The following is a 21,633-nucleotide window of genomic DNA, read 5'->3' as shown; positions in this document are numbered from 1 at the left end:
CTCTCTGTTTAATGATCTGCTCTAGAATCTTTCCTGGGATTGATGTCAGAATAACTGGACGATAATTGGTGGGATCCTCTTTTTCCCCTTTTTGAAGATGGGGACAACGTTTGCCCTCCTCCAGTCTGCTGGGATTTCTCCTGTTCTCCAGGAGTTCTCAAAGATTATTGCCAATGGCTCCGATATTACATTTGCCAGTTCTTTTAATATCCTTGGATGTAGTTCATCTGGTCCTGCAGACTTATATTCGTTTAGGTTAAACAGGTATTCCTGTACTATCTCTTTGCTTATTCTGTGCTGAAATTCCCCTATTCTGTCCTCTGCTCCATTATCCTCAGGTTGAGCACCCTTTGCCTTTTCTGAGAAAGCTGAAGCAGAAAAGGTGTTGAGTAATTCTGCCTTTTCTCTGTCTTCTGTTAGCATTTTGCCACCTTCTCCACACAGTGGCCCTACCGTTTCCTCTTTCTTCCTTTTGCTGCAGACATATACAAAAAAGCCCTTAACCTCTCTAGCAAGCCTGAGTTCAGTCTGTGCTTTAGCTTTTCTGACTTTACTCCTACATGTGCTTGCTATTTGTTTGAATTCCTCTTTGGGGATTTCCTCATTTTTTCATTTCTTATACATGCTCTGTTTAAAACTTAGCTCAGTTGAAAGTTCCTTAGTCATCAATCCTGGATTCTTGTACATCTCCCATTTTTCTTCCTCATTGGAACTGTTTGAAATTGTGCCTTCAGTATCTCCCTTTTAAGAAACTCCCATCCATCTTGAACTCCCTTCTCTTTTAGTATTTCTGACCATGGGATCACCTCCAGTATTTCTTTAAGTTTACTAAAATCAGCTTTCCTAAAGTCTAGAATGCATGTCTGACTATGCCTGGCTTCTCCTTTCCACTGTATAACAAACTCCAGGAGTGCATGATCACTCCCACCTAAGGATCCCATCACTTGCACACCATTGACTAGGTCATCCTTGTTGCTTAGGATCAGATCCAAAATAGCTGCCCCCCTTGTTGCCTCTTCCACCTTTTGGAAAATGAAATTGTCTCCAATGCAAGTGAGGAATTTGCTAGACCTTGAGGATTTTGCTGAGTTTGACTTCCAGCAAATATCAGGATAGTTGAAGTCACCCATCAGTACTATGTATGTCCTTTCTTAGTGTGTGGTCATCTGTTCTAGAAAGGCATCATCCAATTTCTCAGTCTGACTTTGGGGGTCAACTCCCACAATAACATCCTTGTTGTTTCCCTGCCCTTTAATTTTTATCCAGATGCTCTCCACCTGGCTTCCAGTATTGATGTCCTGGATCTCTTCATTGGTGTAAATGTCCCTGACATATAAGGCTTTTCCTTCTCCTTTCCTGTTTGGCCTGTTTATCTTGAAAAGGTTATACCCCTCTATTCCTACATCGCAATCATGAGACTCATCCCACCAGGTTTCAGTGATGCCTATTACAGTCGGCCCTCCTTATATGTGAATTTGCCATGCACGGATTTGAGCATACGCGCATGGCAAACTCGGAAGTTGTTCCCCCTCCTCCCCTCCTCTTTCTCCCCTCCTTCCTAACTTCCCTCGCTGCTGCGGCCGCCGCAAAACAGCCGGGTGCTGCTCGAGGCCAAGAGACCTCCAGGCTGCATCTGGTCCTTGTACAGCGGCGGTGGTGGCAAGGAGGACAAGGTCAACCTTTGTCCTCCTCGCCACTGCCGCCGCCACCACCGTAAAATGGCCGGGTGCAGCCTGGAGGCCTCTTGGCCTCCAGGAGCAGCACCCGGATTTTCCCGCGGCAGTGGAAATGAGAACGCGGCAGCAGCACGGCAGCAGGTAAGTAGGGAGGGAAAGAGAGAGGGAGGGAGGGAAGGTAGGTAGGTAAGTAGGTAGGTGGGAGGGAGGGAGGGTAGGAAGGAGGGGGAAAGAGGAGGGGAGGAGGGGGACTTTTCTGTTCAATGGCGGTGCGTGTGCACACGCACCGCCATTGGATAGAATGAGGCTTGAGCATACACGGATTTTGGCATACGCGGGTGGGTCTGGAATGGATCCCCCACGTATACCAAGGGCCCACTGTATATCATATTGGCTTTGTTGTACTAGAAGTTCAAGTTCATCTTGCTTATTTCCCATCTTCTGTTCATTAGTGTAGAGACATCTAAGACCATGTGTTCCCTTTACTTGCTGCCTGTGCAAGTTCTGTGCATGCCATGTTGTGGGAGCATTGCTGTAACAGATCCTGGCATTGCCTGGGAGCTGGTCTCGCCTAACACCAAATGGGGCTTATCAAGTTGATATAGATGGTACAGCGATGACGCAGGTATGCTGGGTACTCAGATGGCTGCCCTCCATTGTATCAAGTCTCAAGAAAATGGGTTCAGCATACAGGGCATAAAGTTCCCAAATTGTCATACAAACTGGACATGGGACATGGCATAAATGGCTACTTACATGCAGTCCTTGAAGTAGTCCCTGATAATACATTCCCTGGCTGAGATTTTACATGGTTCCAGGCCATTCTGTAGGACTGGGTCCACATCAGCAACCTTGAGTCTCCTCCCTAGTCATGCTGGTAGCCTCCACTGCAGGCTGACACACCCAACATGACAATTCCTGGGTGCCTTCATCAAATGTTCCCCATAGTCGTAAAGACTCCACACTTTTACACTTAAAAGCTCATTCTCCAGGCATGTATGTTGTCCAGTGTGGCTTAGCATACAGGCCTTGAGAGGTTTATATGATGCAGGTCAATATGAGAGAGCACAGTAGGCTTCATACTACAGGATGACATCACTAGCAGCCCAAATAGAGCAACAGCAACTGACCTTCCCACTTTCATCTAACTGGCAACATCTCTCAGTGACTCCAGATTGTTATACATTGGCTGTGTACCTATCGTTTATACAAGTGTACTGAACATTTGTTTTAAGAAATTTAAAAGAAGCCATCAGAGATCAACACTATTTGAGCTGAGAAATAACACAGAAAAACATCTCCTTTAAAGAATTTTATTTTTGAGTAAGACTGAATTAAACAGCAAAAGAAGGAAAAATACAGGACTCTTCCCTACCCTTCCCACATTCCATCCTGCCCACTGCAGTGAGTTACTGCACCATAAACAAGTAAATGTCATGTTGTACTAGAAAGAATGGAAAACTACAAAATTCGAACTTAGAAATCATTGCATAAAATTCCTTACATTGTATAATAGAAGCACTAAGCAATGGCTTTTGTAATAGTTTCAATCCTGGCAATGAGACATAATGAAGCTTTTTAGTGTTCACAGGACACACAGTTAAGAATCAAGCTTATAGCCATTAGTGCCATGCAATCCACATTAAACATTATTGTTCAGATTTCTCTCTCTTATTTTGCAGTGACCAGTGCCTACCGTTTGTCAATTTTGTCACAGTAATCTTATAGAAACATTACTGCCATTAACTCACATATTCCATTAATGCTTCTGCACTGACATCCCAGAAGTAAAAAATATTTACTATTTTAAACTCCCCCGGTATCTTATCTGGAACCTATGTAAGCATTGTTTACAATAAAGTTAACCCAATTCATTCTAGTTTTCTGTGCTTTCTTAAAGCACAAATTGTAAAGGCATTCAACACTATCTTACCAAATTTTGATAATACAACAAAACCATGAACTTAAGTAGTGCATTATTCATTACTAAGTTCACGTTAATTCATAGAAATCAGTATCTTAGTTCCCCTGACCTCCAATAATATATGAATATTTGCTTTTTTACAAGTAGGAATTAACCAACTTTAGTTTTTAAAGTAAACCAAATTAAAGTAAACGTGATTCTAAAATAATCCACAGGCACAACACAGTTTAGTCTCTGCACTGTATTTTTAAATGTGTGAATTCAGAGAAGCAGAAGAAAACAGCAAGCTTTGTTAAGTTGCAGCTATGTCACTTGCTGCCAGTACATGAAAAACCTTCCTGGGTTTCTCAGAAAGGAGCTACATGGTTTTACTTAGGAAACAAATGCTCAGACTGTACTAGCAATAGCTGTCACACTCATAAGTGGTATGATATAGTAGAAGAACTGACTGAGGAAGTTATCACATTTAAACAAAATGGTCAGTATACTAGTGTCTTGTTACCCAGGCGTGTTTTGTTCCAAATCTTGTGACGTTGAATACACTCTTTTGCTACCAAAAAACCCCAAACAAACAAAAAACACCTACGTAGTAAAATAGCTGTTTTTTTCTGTAAAAGGTTACATTAGAAAACAGGCAGAGGGGTTAGCAGGAAACACAAAAAGTTACCTCATTCTTCTTATACATATGTTTAAATTTCAGTTATGCTACAATACAGAATAAGAAGGGAGGAAAACAGCTCTCTGTAAAGCCTCAGCCTAACGTTATTTTTAATAACACAGTGCAGAAGCAGATGCTAATTTCAATAATATAACCTCTCAAAATATAAATGCAGCGATCTCTATGCTGGTAGCAGTTGAAACCTTTTAAAGCAACAGTACGCTCAAGGACAATGTTACACATTTTAGAGTGAGCAGATAGCAATACCACATAGGACTTTGTGAAAAATGTGTTCCTCATACATAAAGCAGCATGAGCTTTCAAAGTTACACACACTGGCCCACTATCTTCCATGGAAGCATTTCTATGGAACTGATTTACATCAGGGTTGGGAAACCTGTGGCCTTCCACATATTCAACTCCAGTTCCTATCTGCAAGTAGTCAATTGTGAGGAAAAAGAGAAGCAGTTCACCAACTTCTGAAAGGTCCTAAGTTCTCCAATCCTGACTTACATGCTGAGTGAGCTACTGTTGCATACACAAAGGTAGCACCTTCTTGTTAATGTTCTGTTATAATCTTAACTGATCAAGCCATATTTTGAGGGCATTGCTTGTTCTGCTCTGTACATAAAAACAAAAAGAAAACTATGATCACTTAGTAATATCAGATAAATTCTACTGGTTAATAAACTTCAATTCTAAAACACAACAATTTTTGGAGGTCTTTAAGAGTCAGTCTTCTTTTTGTTTTTCTTCAGAAAGGAAGGTGTACGGAACTTCTTCTTCTTCTTGGACGGAGACTTCCCAGGAGACTCATCACCGCCTGCTTCGACTGCGGCCCCCTCCTCAGCTGGTGGGATCATTGTCTCTTCACCAGGTTGAGGCTGGGGCTCTTGATTTTCAAGAGGATACTCAGTCTGACTTTGGGTGAGATCTTTGTCACATTTATCTTCTTCTTCTTTCCCAAAAGTTGGAATGCCAAGGGCTTCTGAAGTCTCATCAGGGGTGAGGTCTGGGAGGCTTTGCTTGAAAGTTGCAGCATCACTGTCATAATTGCAAGGCTGATTATGCTGCCTTTCTAATGAAGCAAGCAAGAAGAAATATATATTAATATATGTTGATTGTTGGAATGGACTCCTAGCAGAAATCAGCTTTGTCTGGGAGGAGGACATGCAGAGCTAGAAATCTGAATCCCTATGTAACTGGTCTTTGGGCAGAAAGCTTAAGTACCCTTTGAAGCCTGTCTCTCCTCCACTGATTTTTTAACAAAATTAGTTGTTCAGCTCTATACAAATAAATAAATAAATAAATAAATAAATAAATAAATAAATAAATATCTATACTAAAATAGACTCTATGTCAAAAATTAAAATGACTGTGTATTAAAAATTACATTTATTGATAAAATTTTAACTGCAGTCCACTAAAAGCACATATAAAGATGTATTGCCTTCATTAGATATAATGCAAATCTGAGGTTATTCTAAGTATGCTTTACTTAGTTTATACAAACGGAATGTGTCATCCTCCTGCATTTTGTCAAAACTATTTATTGGCCTAATTATACAGAGTGGCACTGATGATTTAATGATGTTTTATGTTAATAATGATTTCCACTTAGAAAAACTACTGTGTTAGGCAATTAATTTTTTTACAAAGAGAGAAGAGTGGCTCACACCATGCACTCACTGTGGAAACTAAAACCAGTCCTTTGCAAATAAACTGTTTTTTATGTGAAATGCAGCAATTTTAACTGTCGCTGCCTCAGACATTAATTACATCTTATCTGCTCTATGATTTCTTCAAAGGGATGGCACTTCCATTCTTGTTAAGAAGGATGCAGAGCTTAAGATACCAATGTCAGATAGGAATGTTATTGGGAAAGGGTTAACATGTTATGTTAACCATTAATAAGGTAACAATTTAATTTTCTAACATTTCTGGCAAATGGTTAGCATAGAAGTTGAAAAAGGAAAAGGAGAAGTGAATTTTTTCAAGTATTAATGAAGGTGATCGGATATATTCCAGTCAAAAATACATGAAAGATTGTCTATATAAATATTTTGCAAAACTATACAAAGAAGAATGTGTCTCCCAGGAGAAGATACAGGAATTTCTGGACAGACAAAATATTGCAAAGATTAATGAAGAACAAAGAACCGAACTCAATAAACCAATAACGACCATTGAGGTACTAGAGGCAATTAGTAAAACCAAAACATCTAAAGCGTCAGGGTCAGATGGCCTAAGCGCGATATATTATAAAAGCTTACAAAAAGAACTAATCAAACCTCTAGTAGAAATTATGAACAGAGTCTCACAAAGGAGAATGTCTGACTCTTGGAAGACAGCAGATATTGTATTGATTCCAAAAGAGAATAAGGAGGTGCTGGAGGTGAAAATTTTTAGACCAATCTCCCTCCTTAACAACGACTATAAAATCTTTGCGATTGTTTTGGCAGAAAGATTTTTTAAAATCCTGCAAAATCTTATAAATGAAGATCAATTAGGCTTCCTGCCAAAAAGACATCTTAGAAATAATACAAGGAACTTACTAGATATAATAGAATTCTATGATAAGAAAATAGATTTTAAAAAGCGGCTATAATTTTCTTAGATGCTGAAAAGGTGTTCGATAAAGTAAATTGGAACTTTATATCAGAAACCTTGAGAAAAATGTCCGTAGGAGACAATTTCATAAATTGGATAGATGCAATTTATAGAAAACAAACAGCGAGACTAATTATTAATGGAGAAAAAATGAAGGACTTGTCAGTAACGAGAGGAACTCAACAGGGGTGTCCACTCTCACCCTTACTATTCATCGCAACTCTAGAAATTTTAAGTACTAACATTAGAGAGGACAAGGCGATTAAAGGCTTGAAAATCAAACAAGAGTACAAACTTAAATTATATGCAGACGATGTGGCAATGTGCTTAACTGATCCATTAGAAAGTTTGGATCAACAGGGAAAAATCAAAAATCCTACCAATGAATCTACCCCCCCCCCCGCCAAAAAAAAAAAAAAAAAAGATTGCAGAGTTTGCAAGACATAACTGGTTTCAAGGTAGAAAAGAAGATTAAATATTTGGGGATCAAATTTACATCTAAAAACTGAGAACTTTTTAAAAATAATTATAACAAAGTATGGGGTTATATCAAACAAGATCTCAACCGATGGGGCAAAAATAATCTATCTCTTCTGGGTAGGATTGCAGTAGTTAGAATGAATGTAGTGCCTAAATTATTATTTTTCAGACTATACCCATTCTGATTAATGATAAACCATTTTTAGTTTGGCAGAAGGATTTACAAAAATTTATCTGGGCAGGGAAAAAACCTAGAATTAGATTTAAATCCTTAAGAGACAATACAGAGAGGGGAGGTCTGGGTTTACCATCTTTAAAAATTTACTTTCATGCAGCTTGTTTACAATGGCTCAGAGAGTGGATCTCCTTAAAAAATAGAAGACTCTTACAGTTAGAGAGTGGACAATTGTTTTGGTTGGCATGCATATATGTTTTACAATAAAGTAAACGCCAACAAAGATTTTCTGAACCATTATGTGAGAAGAATCTTTTTTATAATTTGGCAGAAATAAAAACATTATATAAATAGGAAGATCCCACTATGGGTCTCTACTAACGAGGCTTTCTACCCAAGGGAAGAGATAGTGAAAGGAAGATGGGTCACATATAAAGAAATACTAACAGACAATGAACAGGGAGATCTTGTTATGAAATCCCCTGAACAATGGAAAGAACAAGGAGTTAGATACCAATGGTATATCTATAGACAGCTTTCTGAAAAATTAAGAATAGAGGTTAGAAGGTTTAGCCGGTCCAGAACCAGAACCAGATTTGGAAAAGATATTACTGGGAAATGAGGACAGGATTATTGCTAAATTATATAAAGAACTACTTAAACTGGATACTGAGTCAGAGACAATTAAAGAGTGTATGATAAAGTGGGCCAAAGATTGTGGAGAAAACATCCTATTAGAGGAATGGGAGGAAAATTGGCAGAAAAGACTCAAACAGACGCTTTCCACAGACTTGAAAGAACAATACTTTAATATGCAATTCAGGTGGTACCTGACACCCAGCATGTTACCTCACATGTATAACAACACAAATAATAGATGTTGGAAGTGTGGAAAGGAGAAGGGTACTATGATACATATGTGGTGGAGTTGCTCTAAGGCTAAACAATTCTGTAGGAAAATACAGGTAGTCATATCAGAGATCTTACAAATAAAATTACTAAAAAACCCTAAGATATTTTTGCTTGGTATAATTAGTAAGGAATAAGAAAAAAAAATGGGATAATTTTGTTTTACTTGATTTCCACTGCCAGGCTTATATATGTGAGAAAGTGGAAAGATGAGGAGATAACTGGATATCCTAGATTGGATGTGGAAAGTATATGATCTAATGGGAAATGATAAATCAAATCTGGCTCATTAAACAAATTTAAAGAGGATTGGCATCCGGTGCAGATATATCTGGAAATTTTTTTTGTGAATTAAAATCAGAATAATATTATTTAATAGCTTGATAAATGGATGGTCGGACTTGAAAATAATGATAAATTTCACAGATATCAGAACTATATGCAAAATTTGAGATTTATACAGATATTAGAAAAGGTTAATAGATTATACCAGTGATGGTGAACCTTTTACAGACTGAGTGCTCAAACTGCAACCCAGACCTCATTTATTTATTGCCAAGTGCCACGTCCCTCTGGCTTTCTAGTAAGAAACTCTGGCACACTCTGTGCTAGGGTGACAGCATGTGTGCCCACAGAGAGGGCCCTGAGTGCCACCTCTGGCACGCATGCCATAGGTTCATCACCATTGGATTATACTGTTGTTAAAACATTGTGTATCTATCTATTTTCTTTTCTTTTCTTTTTCTTGCTTTGCACTATACTATATACAGATAGGAAAATAAGGGAATATAGTGCATTGAATAAGTTAGGGACGTAATAGAAAAAAAATTAGTCTCCGTTTTTGCAATTATATAACTTATTATATAACTGCAAATTCAGAGATGAAAATAAGCACATCAGTGCTTTTTTCCACTTTTTCTTTTCTTTTCAGTTTGAAATGAGGAGATCGCTACAATGAACTTATCAAAAAATTTCAAATAGTGACTGCTATGGATTTTGGAAGCCATTTTAATCTGTCTGGATGTATTTGAACATCTTTTATGTTATATGTATGTTTGTGCTGTTTGTGTTTTTCCTTGTGTATATCTTCTTATTAAATACAATAAAGAAAATTTTAAAAAATAATTTTCTAACATTTCTCTTGAATAGTGGATATTTTAAACAAATAAGTTAATTTTAAATTGTCATGTACGTGACATAGGGCTGAAGCAGACAGTCCAGAAGGAGCAGCCTCTGGCTACTCTAGTCCCTATTTGGCTGGGACTTTGGTGACCACATGACCCACTCCTGAAACAGGAAGCCAGCAGGAGCAGATTAAATCCACTCCTAAAAGGGCCATCTTTTGCCATCTTAATGTGGCCTCATGCCACATGCATCATCTAAATGCCATGCCCCCATAGCGAAAGGACTCCACTTTATTTGGCACATCTGTTTTGGGCCCTTACAGCCCTAACAGAATAAAGATTAAAAGTTCTATGAATTACTCCCCTCGCTCTTGCCTACCCCCCACCTTGAGTTCTGGAGGGGGAAAAAAAGAATTGCATAAATTTTTGAAAACCACATTTCCCACCTACTGTACCAACTCATCAGTCTCTAATTTCCTTATTCTACCCACTTTATTTATTTATTCCCACGTGTATGCTGGTAAACATCTCAGGGTTAAGAGCTTCAAATTTCAATTTCTTAGGACAAATGAAGTACTACTATGCAGTGTCCAGGGTGGAACACATAAGGGATATCTGGATGAGAAAACATCTCTTCAAAGCCACTCTTGCTACCTGCAATCTGAACTTGGTTAGTTCCCCAAAACAGAGAGACTAAAAAGAGATCAGCCTGTTGCTCTGGAACTGGAGAACGCAAAATTTGTTGGCATAATAACTTAATTCTGCAGAAATATTAAGGCTGAAAACACCAGCAATTAATGTTCACACTGAATTAATTAGGTTGCCTTCTTTCATGGACAGAACATTTCTAACTCAATTCATAATGTAATTGATTTGAACAAATTAGTTCTTATTACTGATTCCAAGTTATGCAGAACTGTTCCTCAAAGTTTCTTCAAATATTACAAAGAGACAGCAAAAGCAGAGATGTGAGATCTTCCTGCTTCTGCTTTCCATTCAGTACAGCTGCTAACTTCAAAGATGCTACAATGTTTTCCTAAACAGCAGCCTGGAGTACACAGATCTAAGCACAGGCTGGCTCTTCAACTAAGGCACTGCAATGGAAGGAGAGGAAACATGGTTGCATAGAAGATTCACATTTCTGTTGTCCCTAGCTTTTCAGAATACAAAAATTACCTCTCACACTGGGAAAAGATACCCTTATTTCAGATATTTGTTAAAGTTCCACAATGGATGAGGAAAACCAAAAAAAAATTTTTTTTTAAAAAAGGGCCATGCCAGTAAAGTATCACATTATATTTTTGTTGCTTGGTACAAAGCAATTCTTGGGGGGAAAGGCCGAAATAATATGCCAATATATCTAGCTCTATTTAAATCTCACAGGGAAGGGTAAGAATACATATTTGAAGAGCATCTCAGGCATTAAAAAAAGGCAACAAACCACAGGAGAGGGTTTAGTCAAGTCTAACCCCCCTCTCTCTGGTGCTGTTTATTATTTGAGGGTCTGTAATACTCACTCCTTCACTCAAACATGTTACAAAAAGAAGGACTTGACACTGGAAATATGCAAACGACAAGAAAAGTTGCAACAGTATAGATATCATTTTATTTCTGAGGTTTCATAGTTTTAATGTAAACACGATTGTAGGTTTTGATTAAATTGGTGTCCCTGGGCAATGAGTTTCGGCCACTAATGCTGCACTGAATGCTTAGTACAGTAAACTGTAATTTGAGTTGGGTTTTTCCTCCCATACACACTTATCATCTTAGCTTTTTATCTTATAATTAATAATTCCATATCTGGTGCATCAGAAGCTCAACATTTGAAAAAATTGTTAGGTCAGAGATAATCACTTCAAACTTAGCAAACCAAAATGTTAGACTTTTAAACTGGGTTAAAATAATTTACAAGCAGAGTCAAAGGATAAAGCCATTTGGGAAGTTATAAGCTGCAATTAGTTTTGTTCAAAATAATTCACAATGTCCTTTAAATGTTAAACTACTTTTCTGGGTTTTGCTGCTTCAGTAGTTAATACAAAAATAAAGCTTTATATTTTCTAATATATGTGGACAGCATTTTATGTGACACATTTTTTTTCATCATCAGAAATTTAAACAGATCTTGCAAAATAAATGCTACAGAGAAATAAATCTCCCAAGTACACTGGCCTCGATAAAAAATGGCACTATTAAGCCCCTCTTCTTATGTGGCTGTCATCAGTTTCACTATAGGGAAGGACATGAAACCTTTCCTTCCAAAAGAGATATATTGTATGTGCGTGTCTGCTTCACTTTTGTCTGATTTTAGATGTCTATTTATTCAGTATGAAGACAAGGCCATGAATATAAGGGAGAGACCTTAGAATATCACTTTGGGGTTCTTCTGACCCCCACAGGCTACATGCATCAAACTGCTTTCATGGGCTTGTTCCTTTTTTAAAAACCAAAGATCCACCCATACTGCTGCAATACTACTACTAATACTACCCCCACTACTCTCCCTCAGAGACACATCTAAATTTCATTCTGTGTTGGGAGTGTGTCTAAAGGCTGGCAGGCCTCTTTATCCATCAAATTCAAGAGCTCTTTTTCACTGCCATACCTCCCCCAAACCCCATAAAATACCTCTTTTTGCCAATCTCTTGGTGGTCAGAGTTTGGATCTGTAGCCAAGGTGGGAGGGAAATGTGGTATCAGATCTTCCTGTCTGAGGCTTATTGCTGAGGACCTCAGAAGGGGAGATCTATTCCTTCCTATGAACACTGGGAGATATTCCTAGTAATATAGACACATATTCTTAAAGTACATACTGTAGTTTTAATTGTTATTTTGATCTGTTCTTCTAAAGCAACTGAAATAGTTAAGCATACTCAAGACTGTGTAAATGCCTGACAAAAGGAGAAAACATCACAAAAGATGCAAGAGAATGAAGGAAGCACAGACAAGTCAGGGAAAGCAGCAGGAACAGGAATGGGATGATACTTACTATGGCAACAGGTACTCTTTAGCATATCCACCTCCTGTTTGTAACGCAGCCACAAGAAGAAAAAAGCACAAGTAGAGAATCTATGCATCCATCACAGCCATTATGTTATATTAAAAGAATGGGCAGTACCATTCTTATAGAATACAGCATGAGGTGGTATGAACAGACAACTTTGTAACGGACAAGTGATAAATCTCAGGGTAAAAAGAAAACACAGAACACATCTTAGATTACACCTGTTTATATGCTTATTTATACCAGTTCATTGATATGTGATTAAAAGATGTCTCTGGCCTTGCTCTCATTAAGCAGAGAATTTAGGAGAAACAAATCTTAATCTAAATTAAAACAGAAAGAGAAAACCAAAGGTGTAATCCAGTTACAATAATGCTTAAGAAATGTGCAATCACCAAGCAGAATTCATGAAATTTCTGCCACTTGGAAAAACATTTTTCCCTAATAATTTAAACAAATGAGCTTTGTGAAGTCCTGCCTCTCTAGGAACCCAACTGTCCTTCGTAGGGGGTGGAGTAAGCAACCCTGTTCGTATCAAGATCAGTGAATCTGGAATGCTGTGAGGTTTGACTGTGTATGAGTAAATACAATCAAATTTCAGAACAACTGCCAAAATATGATTCTGAATAACTCAATATAATGTCATGTAATCACAAAGATGACCTTCCTCAGACTGGCTACCTGGGCATAATAACAGCAGATACATTTTAGATAAGATCACAGAGTAATGCATACTGGGACAAAAAGATAAAATAAAAATGTAACGTCAACGATATCCTGATGTCTTTGACTGGCAGTCAATCATTACTTCTTAGTACCCAGTTGCGAGGTTCAAACCTTACACAACAAACATTTCTGCCAATAGAAGACTAAAGTAACGGGGGAAAGGTGTATGTTGGGGAAGGGAGTTATCAGAATGTCGCTGGTTGTTATGGTAGTTCAATAATGTTGCTGTCTAAATCAGCCTTTCTCACCTTTTTTACCCTGGATAAAACTTTGAAATAATGCTCAGGTCTCAGGGTATTCAAGCATAAAAATATATATCTACAGCTGCAAAGAATAATGTTGTTTATTCAATCACTATCTTTTGCAGAACCAGGTAATCCTGTTCCTTAGAAATGTATAGCAGGGGCGTAGAACAGGGGCTCCTCTAGATGTTAAACTTCATTCTCCTGCCAACCTAAGCCAACATGGCCAGTAAGAAGAGGCCGATTATCTGTAACTGTGGTTCTTCATGTAATCTTCTGTGAACTTACACATACAGGGTCACTTTCCGCCTGCATGGAGATTCCCCAGAAACTTGAGAGCTGTGTTTCGGTGATAACCCTGCCATCTCAGCAGCACATATACAGCCTGTGTATTCTTGCCAATTCCCAGCTCCAAGTCCACTGGAGGGGGAAGCCTTGATAGGAATGGCATGAGAGCAGGGAAGAGGGTGGGGTTGTATGAGTTTACAGATGACCACTCAAAGAACCAGTTGCAGGTAAACAACCTGCTCTTCTTCATGGTCTCTGTGACTCACATATATTTGAGAGTACAAAGCTTACTATGAATGGTGGGAGTCATGCCAGGACTGAAGACAGGACTGTCTTTCCAAAGGCTATATCAGATTAGGGACAGGCATCCAATCTGTAATGGGACCCAAGGGCAGATAGCTGCAACATGTTGCTGCTCAGCAGAGCTCTGAGGAATGCTGATTGATTTAGGATAAGTAAAGTGTGCGTTAACCTCCTAAGGAAAACATTTACCGACTGTTGTTGCCTAAATACAAAATACATGGGGGAATGGTAGAACCAAAGTTGTAGCGAACATATTTGTTTGGATCAAAGCGTCTATCAATTTTTTTCTGATGCTGAAACCAGGGTGGTCACTGGTATGGCTTGATTAGATAGCCAATATGGGATAAACAACTGGTCGATGGCTGGTGGGAGGATGGGAGCAGACAGCAACAAAGGCTATGTGCAGCAGCTTGTTGTGCATTGTGCTAAAACAAGAAGCCCTATTTCTAGCCAAGCCCTATTTCTAGCCTGCTCAGCAGTTAAGGAGCTGAATCTGATAACTGCAAAATCACATACTGTAGCGTGAGCTCCTGTCAATAGTCCCCAGCTTCTGCCAACCTAGCAGTTTGAAAACATGTAAAAGTGCAAGTAGATAAATAGATACCACTTTGGTGGGAAGGGAACAGTGTTGTGTTTAGTCAGGCTAGCCACATGACCATAGAAGTCGTCTTCAGCAACACTGGCTCTTTGGCTTAGTAACGGAGATGAGCACCACCCCCTACAGTCAGACACGACTTAGGAGAGACCTAAGGGTTTCCTGTCAAAGGAGAAAGCTTTACCGTTTTACCTTTCGTATGGGCATAAGTCTGTCATATGTTCCTTGCCTAAGCAGAGGAAGCACTGAGCGTGGCCATTCATATGTGGGATCTTCACCCCACAATCTAAGTACTTCTTGAAGAGGCCCTTTGTGGTCATAAGACCAAAGAAGCACAGGAGGCAAAATGGAAACAAGAGAAGATGGAACAAAAGCCAAAGAATGAAGAACAATCAACAAAACTCTAGATGAAGTTTCCATGCAACCTTACTGCAACAGTTGAGGAAAACGAACCGGGAATGAGTGAGAGTGCACAGAATATATCTGTGCTGCTGAGCGAGCAGGGTTACTGCCAAACTCTGGAAGTTTCCAGGATTTCTATGCAGGCACAGAGTTGACCCCATATGTGTGAATCACAGAGACTAAGAAGAAGAATTTGGGATGACAGCAGTTGTAGTTTAGCAACTATCTATCATAATTTGGACAATTGAGATACCCCCTCTGGTACATCTTTATTGTGGCTTTGTTAATTAGGTCATTCAGCTGGCTTCTCACATGACCTCTTCTCCCTCTCCATTTAGTTAATACACATAATAAAGTATGATTCTGTGTTTGCTTATTCAGGAGAAAGTCCCAGAGTTTAGTAGCACTTGCACCAATAAAACTGGAAGAAGGCTATGAAGGTATTTTATCCCACCAGCAACTTTACAGATTATATCTGTTGTCATGTATGGGAAAAGACTAGAAACATACACCAAAAAGAAAGCTCTGCAACAAGAATGAAGTGTACTATGAGCTAGATTTCTCACCAATGATCTGCAACTGATCACTCTGTCCAAAATTATGACTGTAGTGAGCAGAAAGAATTCCACTCTCACCTACAAAGACCAGCACTGTGTATAGTCCATTGTATCAAAGGCTTAAAATACAAATCCATTCATTCTGCAGTAACAAACTTCTTAATCAATTAGGAAACCAAAAGCTGGGCAGCTCTTCATTTGCTCATTTTGCTTCTTGCTGTCATGTAGATTTGGTTCAGAGAGGCAGCAGCTCAGGATGGCCTGTGTCAGTATAGAAGGGACTGGACTGGCAGGACATAACGCATTAAACAAATCTCCTCAGAGATTTGGCAAGCAATTCTTCCAGCATTTGTTTGCCTCCTTTTGCTCGGCTGATTTCCTAAAAGTGAAACATCCCAGCTTCTAGGCTGTACTTTGGGCCTTCCCTTGAGAACTTTACTTTTCATGCAGAAAAACATGCAGAGTGCTACCAGAGGTTAGCACAGTAGAACTTGCAGAAAAGAAGGGATAGGTTGGAGAAAAAAGGGGAACAACCAATCCCCAAACAGGTGAGGCGGAACAAAGAAGTATGTATACAAAAGGAAAGGCTGTGGCCTTCAACTACTTTTACCTTTGCACCAGACTGAAGGAAAAAACCTGAAACACAGGCCAAAGTCCTGTCAGGGAGTTATGGAGCTACATATTGTGGTATTCACAATCCCTATTTAGCCCTAGTTTAGCCCTGTGAAAGTTCCTCAGCCTCCACTTATCAGGAAGCAACCACTGCGATCAACAAGGATCCATTCTCCTGTTGCCCTGTAAGCATCTGACTGATGGTCTCACCCTTGCACAAGTGATCTCTGGCACTAGGGGGAATTATATCAGGGACCCCACTTCTGCCAGTGGCAACAAATCACTCATGGGAAGGGGTGAGAAAGTCAGTCAGATGCTTCCTGAGCAACAGGAACAGATCCTCAGTGGCTGCTTGCTCATAAGTGGGCATGAGGAGGTTGGGCTGGAATTCACTGCATGACTCCATAAGTATGATTGTTACGCATTCATAACTGTCCAAAAGTATTCTGACCAAACACATTTTCTCTGCCAATAGATTTGTCTCTACTGTGGTTTCCCTTTGTCAAGTTAGATTTTCACAGAAGGCAAAGCTTTCTTGGGGCTGTCCATGTTGGGAGAGATAAAGTACTTTCCACAGATAGGAGGGACTGTCACCATGGGTGACTAGGCAGTGGATTTATGGAATCATTCTGATATGGTTTCTACTGGGATTTCCCAAGAAGACATCTTGCAGTTATAGTAAAAAGTTCAAATGAACTCATTTCGGTGCTTTTCAATCATGAAGAAAGGCAATCAGGTTAACAAATGATCTGAAATGATCGAAGTGTAATCATTTTGATTACAAAGACTGTAAGAGTGTTCCCTAAGAAAAAAGGATACAACACTGGCGACTTTTTGGAATTGAAAATTAAAGGGTAAAGACAATGGAGGCTGACAAACTTTTACTGGAGAGGAAAAAAAAATCCTTTCATGGTACAAGAACAAATAATAACCATTTAAAATTATAGGTAAGTTAAGCATCACAGATAAATCGAAATGTAACACTTCCCTTCAGTTTAGGCAATTTTCTAAAAGGATTAATGGAAGTTAGCTACTGATAAGCTATGCAAGTTAAACAGATGCTCCAAATACACAAATGTCAATTACCAGGTGCCTTGGAAAAACAGGAAAAGATGTTTTTCATCTCTGTGTTCTGTTTAGTGTTCTAGACACTAGCATGTTGCTAGAAAGAGAATGCTGGGCAAGAAAGATCTTGGTCCGACTCAACAAGGTAATTTCTTTGTTCTCAATGCACATTTCTTTATTATTGTGAACACAACCACTAATGCATTTAGCTACAAGACTCTACAGAGAAAAACACATAACAATCTTTCCTCCAAAGAGAGCATTAAATGAAACACAAAAAACATAGGTGCAGCTTCCATAGACTCTTTTAACCCTGGGGACATACCTTCCTCTGGCTTAACTGGAGTGCTGGGTGGAGTACAAGCAACAGTATGGTCTGGAGGACTTTCTCTCTGCTGTCTGGCATCTTCTGAATCTTTTACAAAATATATCAGAACAGATAACTTAAAAAGATGATCATCTCACTCCTTTATATTAAATATGGTATGGGGAAAAATCAAGTGACATGCATGAATTATCTTTATTTTTACTAAAGAAGAACTATGTTTAGATGGTTAAAATAAGTAAAAGTGCAAGCACTACTAAATAAAGACTGAGACCTCACCCTTGTAATACATATCATTATAGTGCTCTGTGTCAAATGAAATAGGGTGTATCTAACTAACTTTCTCTATGTTATTATGTCACAGAGGGCAAATTAGAGCATTTTCACTGCCTTCATACTTAATGTGGAGTGAGGACTGAGTCTTCTTGACACTGCATGTTCTGCAGAAATTATTTTTGTCCCAGGCCATCTCTATTTGCAAGGAGTTGTATACAACTGGACAAAATGGGGATACACACAGAGATTTCCATCCTCTTTCTGTCCCAACCACTCAGTTAAGAACTATCAGATGGGGGTAAAGAGCATTTTTCCTTGCAGGACTATGTTTACTTTTATCTGCATCAGCAGTAACAAAAATGTAAATGGTAACAATATAAAGACAGCAAAGTTAAACAAAACTAAGAGATGCAAACAATACAGAAGAATAAGAAAGCCTTTAAATGCTGTTGCTGCTCTTCTAGTTGTTTGACAATATTTACTATTTTTGACTGAAGAAATTGTGTCCTAATTACTTTAAAGTACACTCGTCCTTCCACATTCGCTGAGGTTAGGGGCACAGGATCCCTGTGTTGGTGGAAAAACTGCAAATACAGCGCACCCGCGCCATACGCGGGCGCACCATACGCAGCCTTGAGCATACGCGCTCAAGCTGCGGGGCGCGCGTGGGGCGGAGCGTCCCATTCAATTGAATGGGCGCGCGTGCCCGTTGCGCCCCCGTGCCGCCGCGCCACCGTGCACGAGCCCCATTGTTTCCAATGGGGCTCGAGCATAGGCGGAATTCGCCTTGCGCGGCGGGATACGGAACGGATCCCCCGCGTAAGGCGAGGACGAACTGTAACAAAGAACACTATGTTTTTACCTGAGAGAACACCTCTCTAGGAATCTCTGGGTCCTCCAGTGCAACTCTGTGGTAACATCTGCCAAACACTGACCATAGGTTTGCACTGGAGGAGCTACAAATGCCTAGTGGAGTATTCTCTCTAGGAATCTTTAGGTTCTTCAGTGTAACGTTTGGTTAAAGTTGACCATAGAGTTGCACTGGAGGACCTAGATATTCCTACAGCAAACATATTAATAAAATCTGTGAATAATCAAATCCGCGAAAGTCAAATCCCACAAATGTGGGGGGACAAGTCTATGGCACTTTGCTTTCTAACCTGAAGTTTTCAAGCACTTGTGTTTTTCTGAAAAAAATAATCATTTCACATGGTTTCAAAACTCACTTGATTTAACATTATAAGTTGAATACTTAAAAAACAACAACACTGGTAGTAACTAGGCTCAGTGGGATATTCCCCTTCCATGCCCTTGTTGCATCTCTATACTTTCAAATATGTAAAATATCAGTGGAACTTCATTTTAAATCATCTTTTATAGTCTACTGCTTTACAAACATCACCAACAGTATGGGACTCCAGTTCAAGTTTTTAAATCATCTTTTACAGTTTACTGCTTTACAAACATCACCAGCATATGAAAAGAATGCAACAATGCCTCCCTATTCAGTGGTACCCACAGAAATATTAAACTTAAGTCTCACATTGTTTAGTTTTAAAGCAAGTCTTCACAACATTTATGTTCACAGCAAGAATAATCTATCAGATTCTCTCTCTAGCCAATGGAAGAAATGCTTACATTATCTATACTACCACTTTGTCTCCAGCAGAGAAAAGCAGCCCTACAGACATGCTCTGAAACTAATCAAATCTACCTTTTGCCATTCCCCAAAGGAACTACAATGTTCTGTCCAATAAAAATGTGAACGTTTGTCAAAAATGTACACTTCTGCTAAACCTGGTTCTCTAACCACAGCAATACTCTGCATAAGGTGCAGATTCAATGAATGACAGAGTAGAATCACAGAGGTATGATGATATCAGCTCACAGAAGTCTGCAAAAGGAAAGCACACACACTTAGCACATATGTTCACTAACCTCACTTCATAGGCAGATGATAAAGTTAGTACAGTTGATACCAACCTTCTGTTTGTCTCTGTTTCCTTTCTACCTCTCTGCGATATTCTTCCAGTTCTTTGTCTGTGAGCTTGTTGAAGGGGTTTGGTCCTGTAGTACTCACTATGACCCGTGGCTGGTACTCCTTCTCAATTATTGCCTTTGATGCTGTCACTAGCTCTCCCTAATAGGAAGAAAAGATAAGTCTTTCACCAATTAAGATACAGAGCACTAACAATATGATGGTGTTAAAGTAATGGAAAAATATTTAAATCTGATCAAAACATAACACTAATGTTTTCATTAAGTTTAGAAAATATGAGACTACCCATTTTACAGTCTGGGCCTGCTAGCACAGATGTCACTGATTCCATAAGGGTAACTTTTAATAAATTAAATGCATAAAAGGAGGTCTTTAAATATTATAAACATTTTGAAAAAAGCATCACACTTTTTTTCAAGCTATCTCACTCTTAACCAGCACATTAAAAAGTAGCACCAGCCCCAGGATTTGAGTACACTTAAAAGCATAATTTTGGCCACAGCAAGAATTGGAATGCTAAGAGTCTGAACTACAAGTATAAAATAAATTTGTCCAGAACACCCAGACTACTGGCCAACATGGCTGAGGCTTCTGGGAGCTAAAGTCCAAAATCTCTTAAAGGGCACAGTTTGGGGACCACTGCTCAAGAGTGTTACCCAAATTAAAACACGATCATTACTTTCTATGAAAGGAAACATTTGGAGTGATGACTTTCCTCCTAGGCAACCTCAACTAGAACTTCCCTTTGGTATTACTGCCCCTTGAGAAATGTTAGCAAGGCCTTCAGCAAAATGTTAAGTATGCTATATAAATATAGCTTTGTATCATTCCTAAACTCAGCAGCAGCATGGATAAATGGCAACCTTAACCAATTGTCTAGATTGTCATCTCTCTAAAAGATTTCAGGGTGATCTACAGTAGTAAAAGTACAACATAATAAAAACCAGTAACATAACATAAAACTAGGAGGCCACAAACCAGAGAACTAGAGACAGAGGCAATAAATCAATTTAAAACATCTGGCCAAATAAAAATTTATTGCCCTGGCCCTGAAATTTGACTGTAACGGTTCCAGTCAAATTCCCGTAAAGCCCATCTCCTTTGTAGGCATAATGTATTTGTAGGCATAATGCATTTCACCAGCTGTAGAAGCTGGGAAATGGCCTCATCTGAAGAACTTAGTACACTGGGAGGAAGCTATGAGAAGAGGCCCGTTGTCTGCTTTGTGAGATTCAAGCTATTTAAGTGTTCAGAAATGAATAGGCAGCTTTGCTCAGGAAGAACAGCCCCTGGGTTGCACCTTAAGAGATGCTTTAACAGGCACAATGACATTTCCTTCCGGTCCATGCAGTGAATTCTACTGGCTTTGGCCTTGCTATGATGACTAGGGATTTTAAACGGCTTATACAACAAAAACTCTTAGTTTATATATAATGGACTCTACAATGTTTATTTAATAAAAGGAAGTTTTAATACATTGGTTAACTGATGGTGGTGTAATTCTCTTCCTGTTCTCTTAAAAATGATCTGGTTATGACAAATTGTAGTTTCTTTTCTGAAAAGGTCATCAGTTAAATTTATTAGAAATTGTAGCATTCTGGGCATACATATGCTCTTTACTGGTGCCATGGAAAATAACTTTTGGTGAACAGCCAGCATGGTATAGTGATTTGAGTACTGGACTATG

General features: G+C 39.0%; 1 protein-coding gene across 15 annotated transcripts in view; it reads right to left on the bottom strand.

Moving 5' to 3' along the window:
• Positions 1 to 2,973: 2,973 nt before the first annotated feature.
• Positions 2,974 to 21,633, bottom strand: part of LOC149280653 (alpha-adducin) — a 69,091-nt gene continuing 50,431 nt past the window's right edge. For 8 of the 15 annotated variants that reach the window (XM_089500244.1, XM_089500243.1, XM_089500248.1 and 5 more), the window contains 3 exons: positions 19,931 to 20,087; positions 17,672 to 17,761; positions 2,974 to 5,336 (listed from right to left, as the gene is read on the bottom strand). In XM_089500244.1, the coding sequence (XP_089356370.1) occupies positions 4,984 to 5,336; positions 17,672 to 17,761; positions 19,931 to 20,087 (600 nt within the window). In that variant the 3' untranslated portion in view covers positions 2,974 to 4,983. Of the gene's footprint in view, positions 5,337 to 12,540; positions 12,576 to 17,671; positions 17,762 to 19,930; positions 20,088 to 21,633 lie in introns of those variants that run through there. The other 7 variants (XM_089500254.1, XM_089500255.1, XM_089500256.1 and 4 more) reach the window with 3 other exon arrangements.

This window comes from Sceloporus occidentalis, unplaced genomic scaffold, assembly GCF_023333645.1.
Source record: "Sceloporus occidentalis isolate IW3139 unplaced genomic scaffold, rSceOcc1.0.p SCAF_150, whole genome shotgun sequence".
NCBI lineage: Eukaryota > Metazoa > Chordata > Lepidosauria > Squamata > Phrynosomatidae > Sceloporus > Sceloporus occidentalis.
The sequence above is the reverse complement of the archived record's forward strand: the minus strand, read 5'-3'. Positions and strand labels throughout refer to the sequence as shown.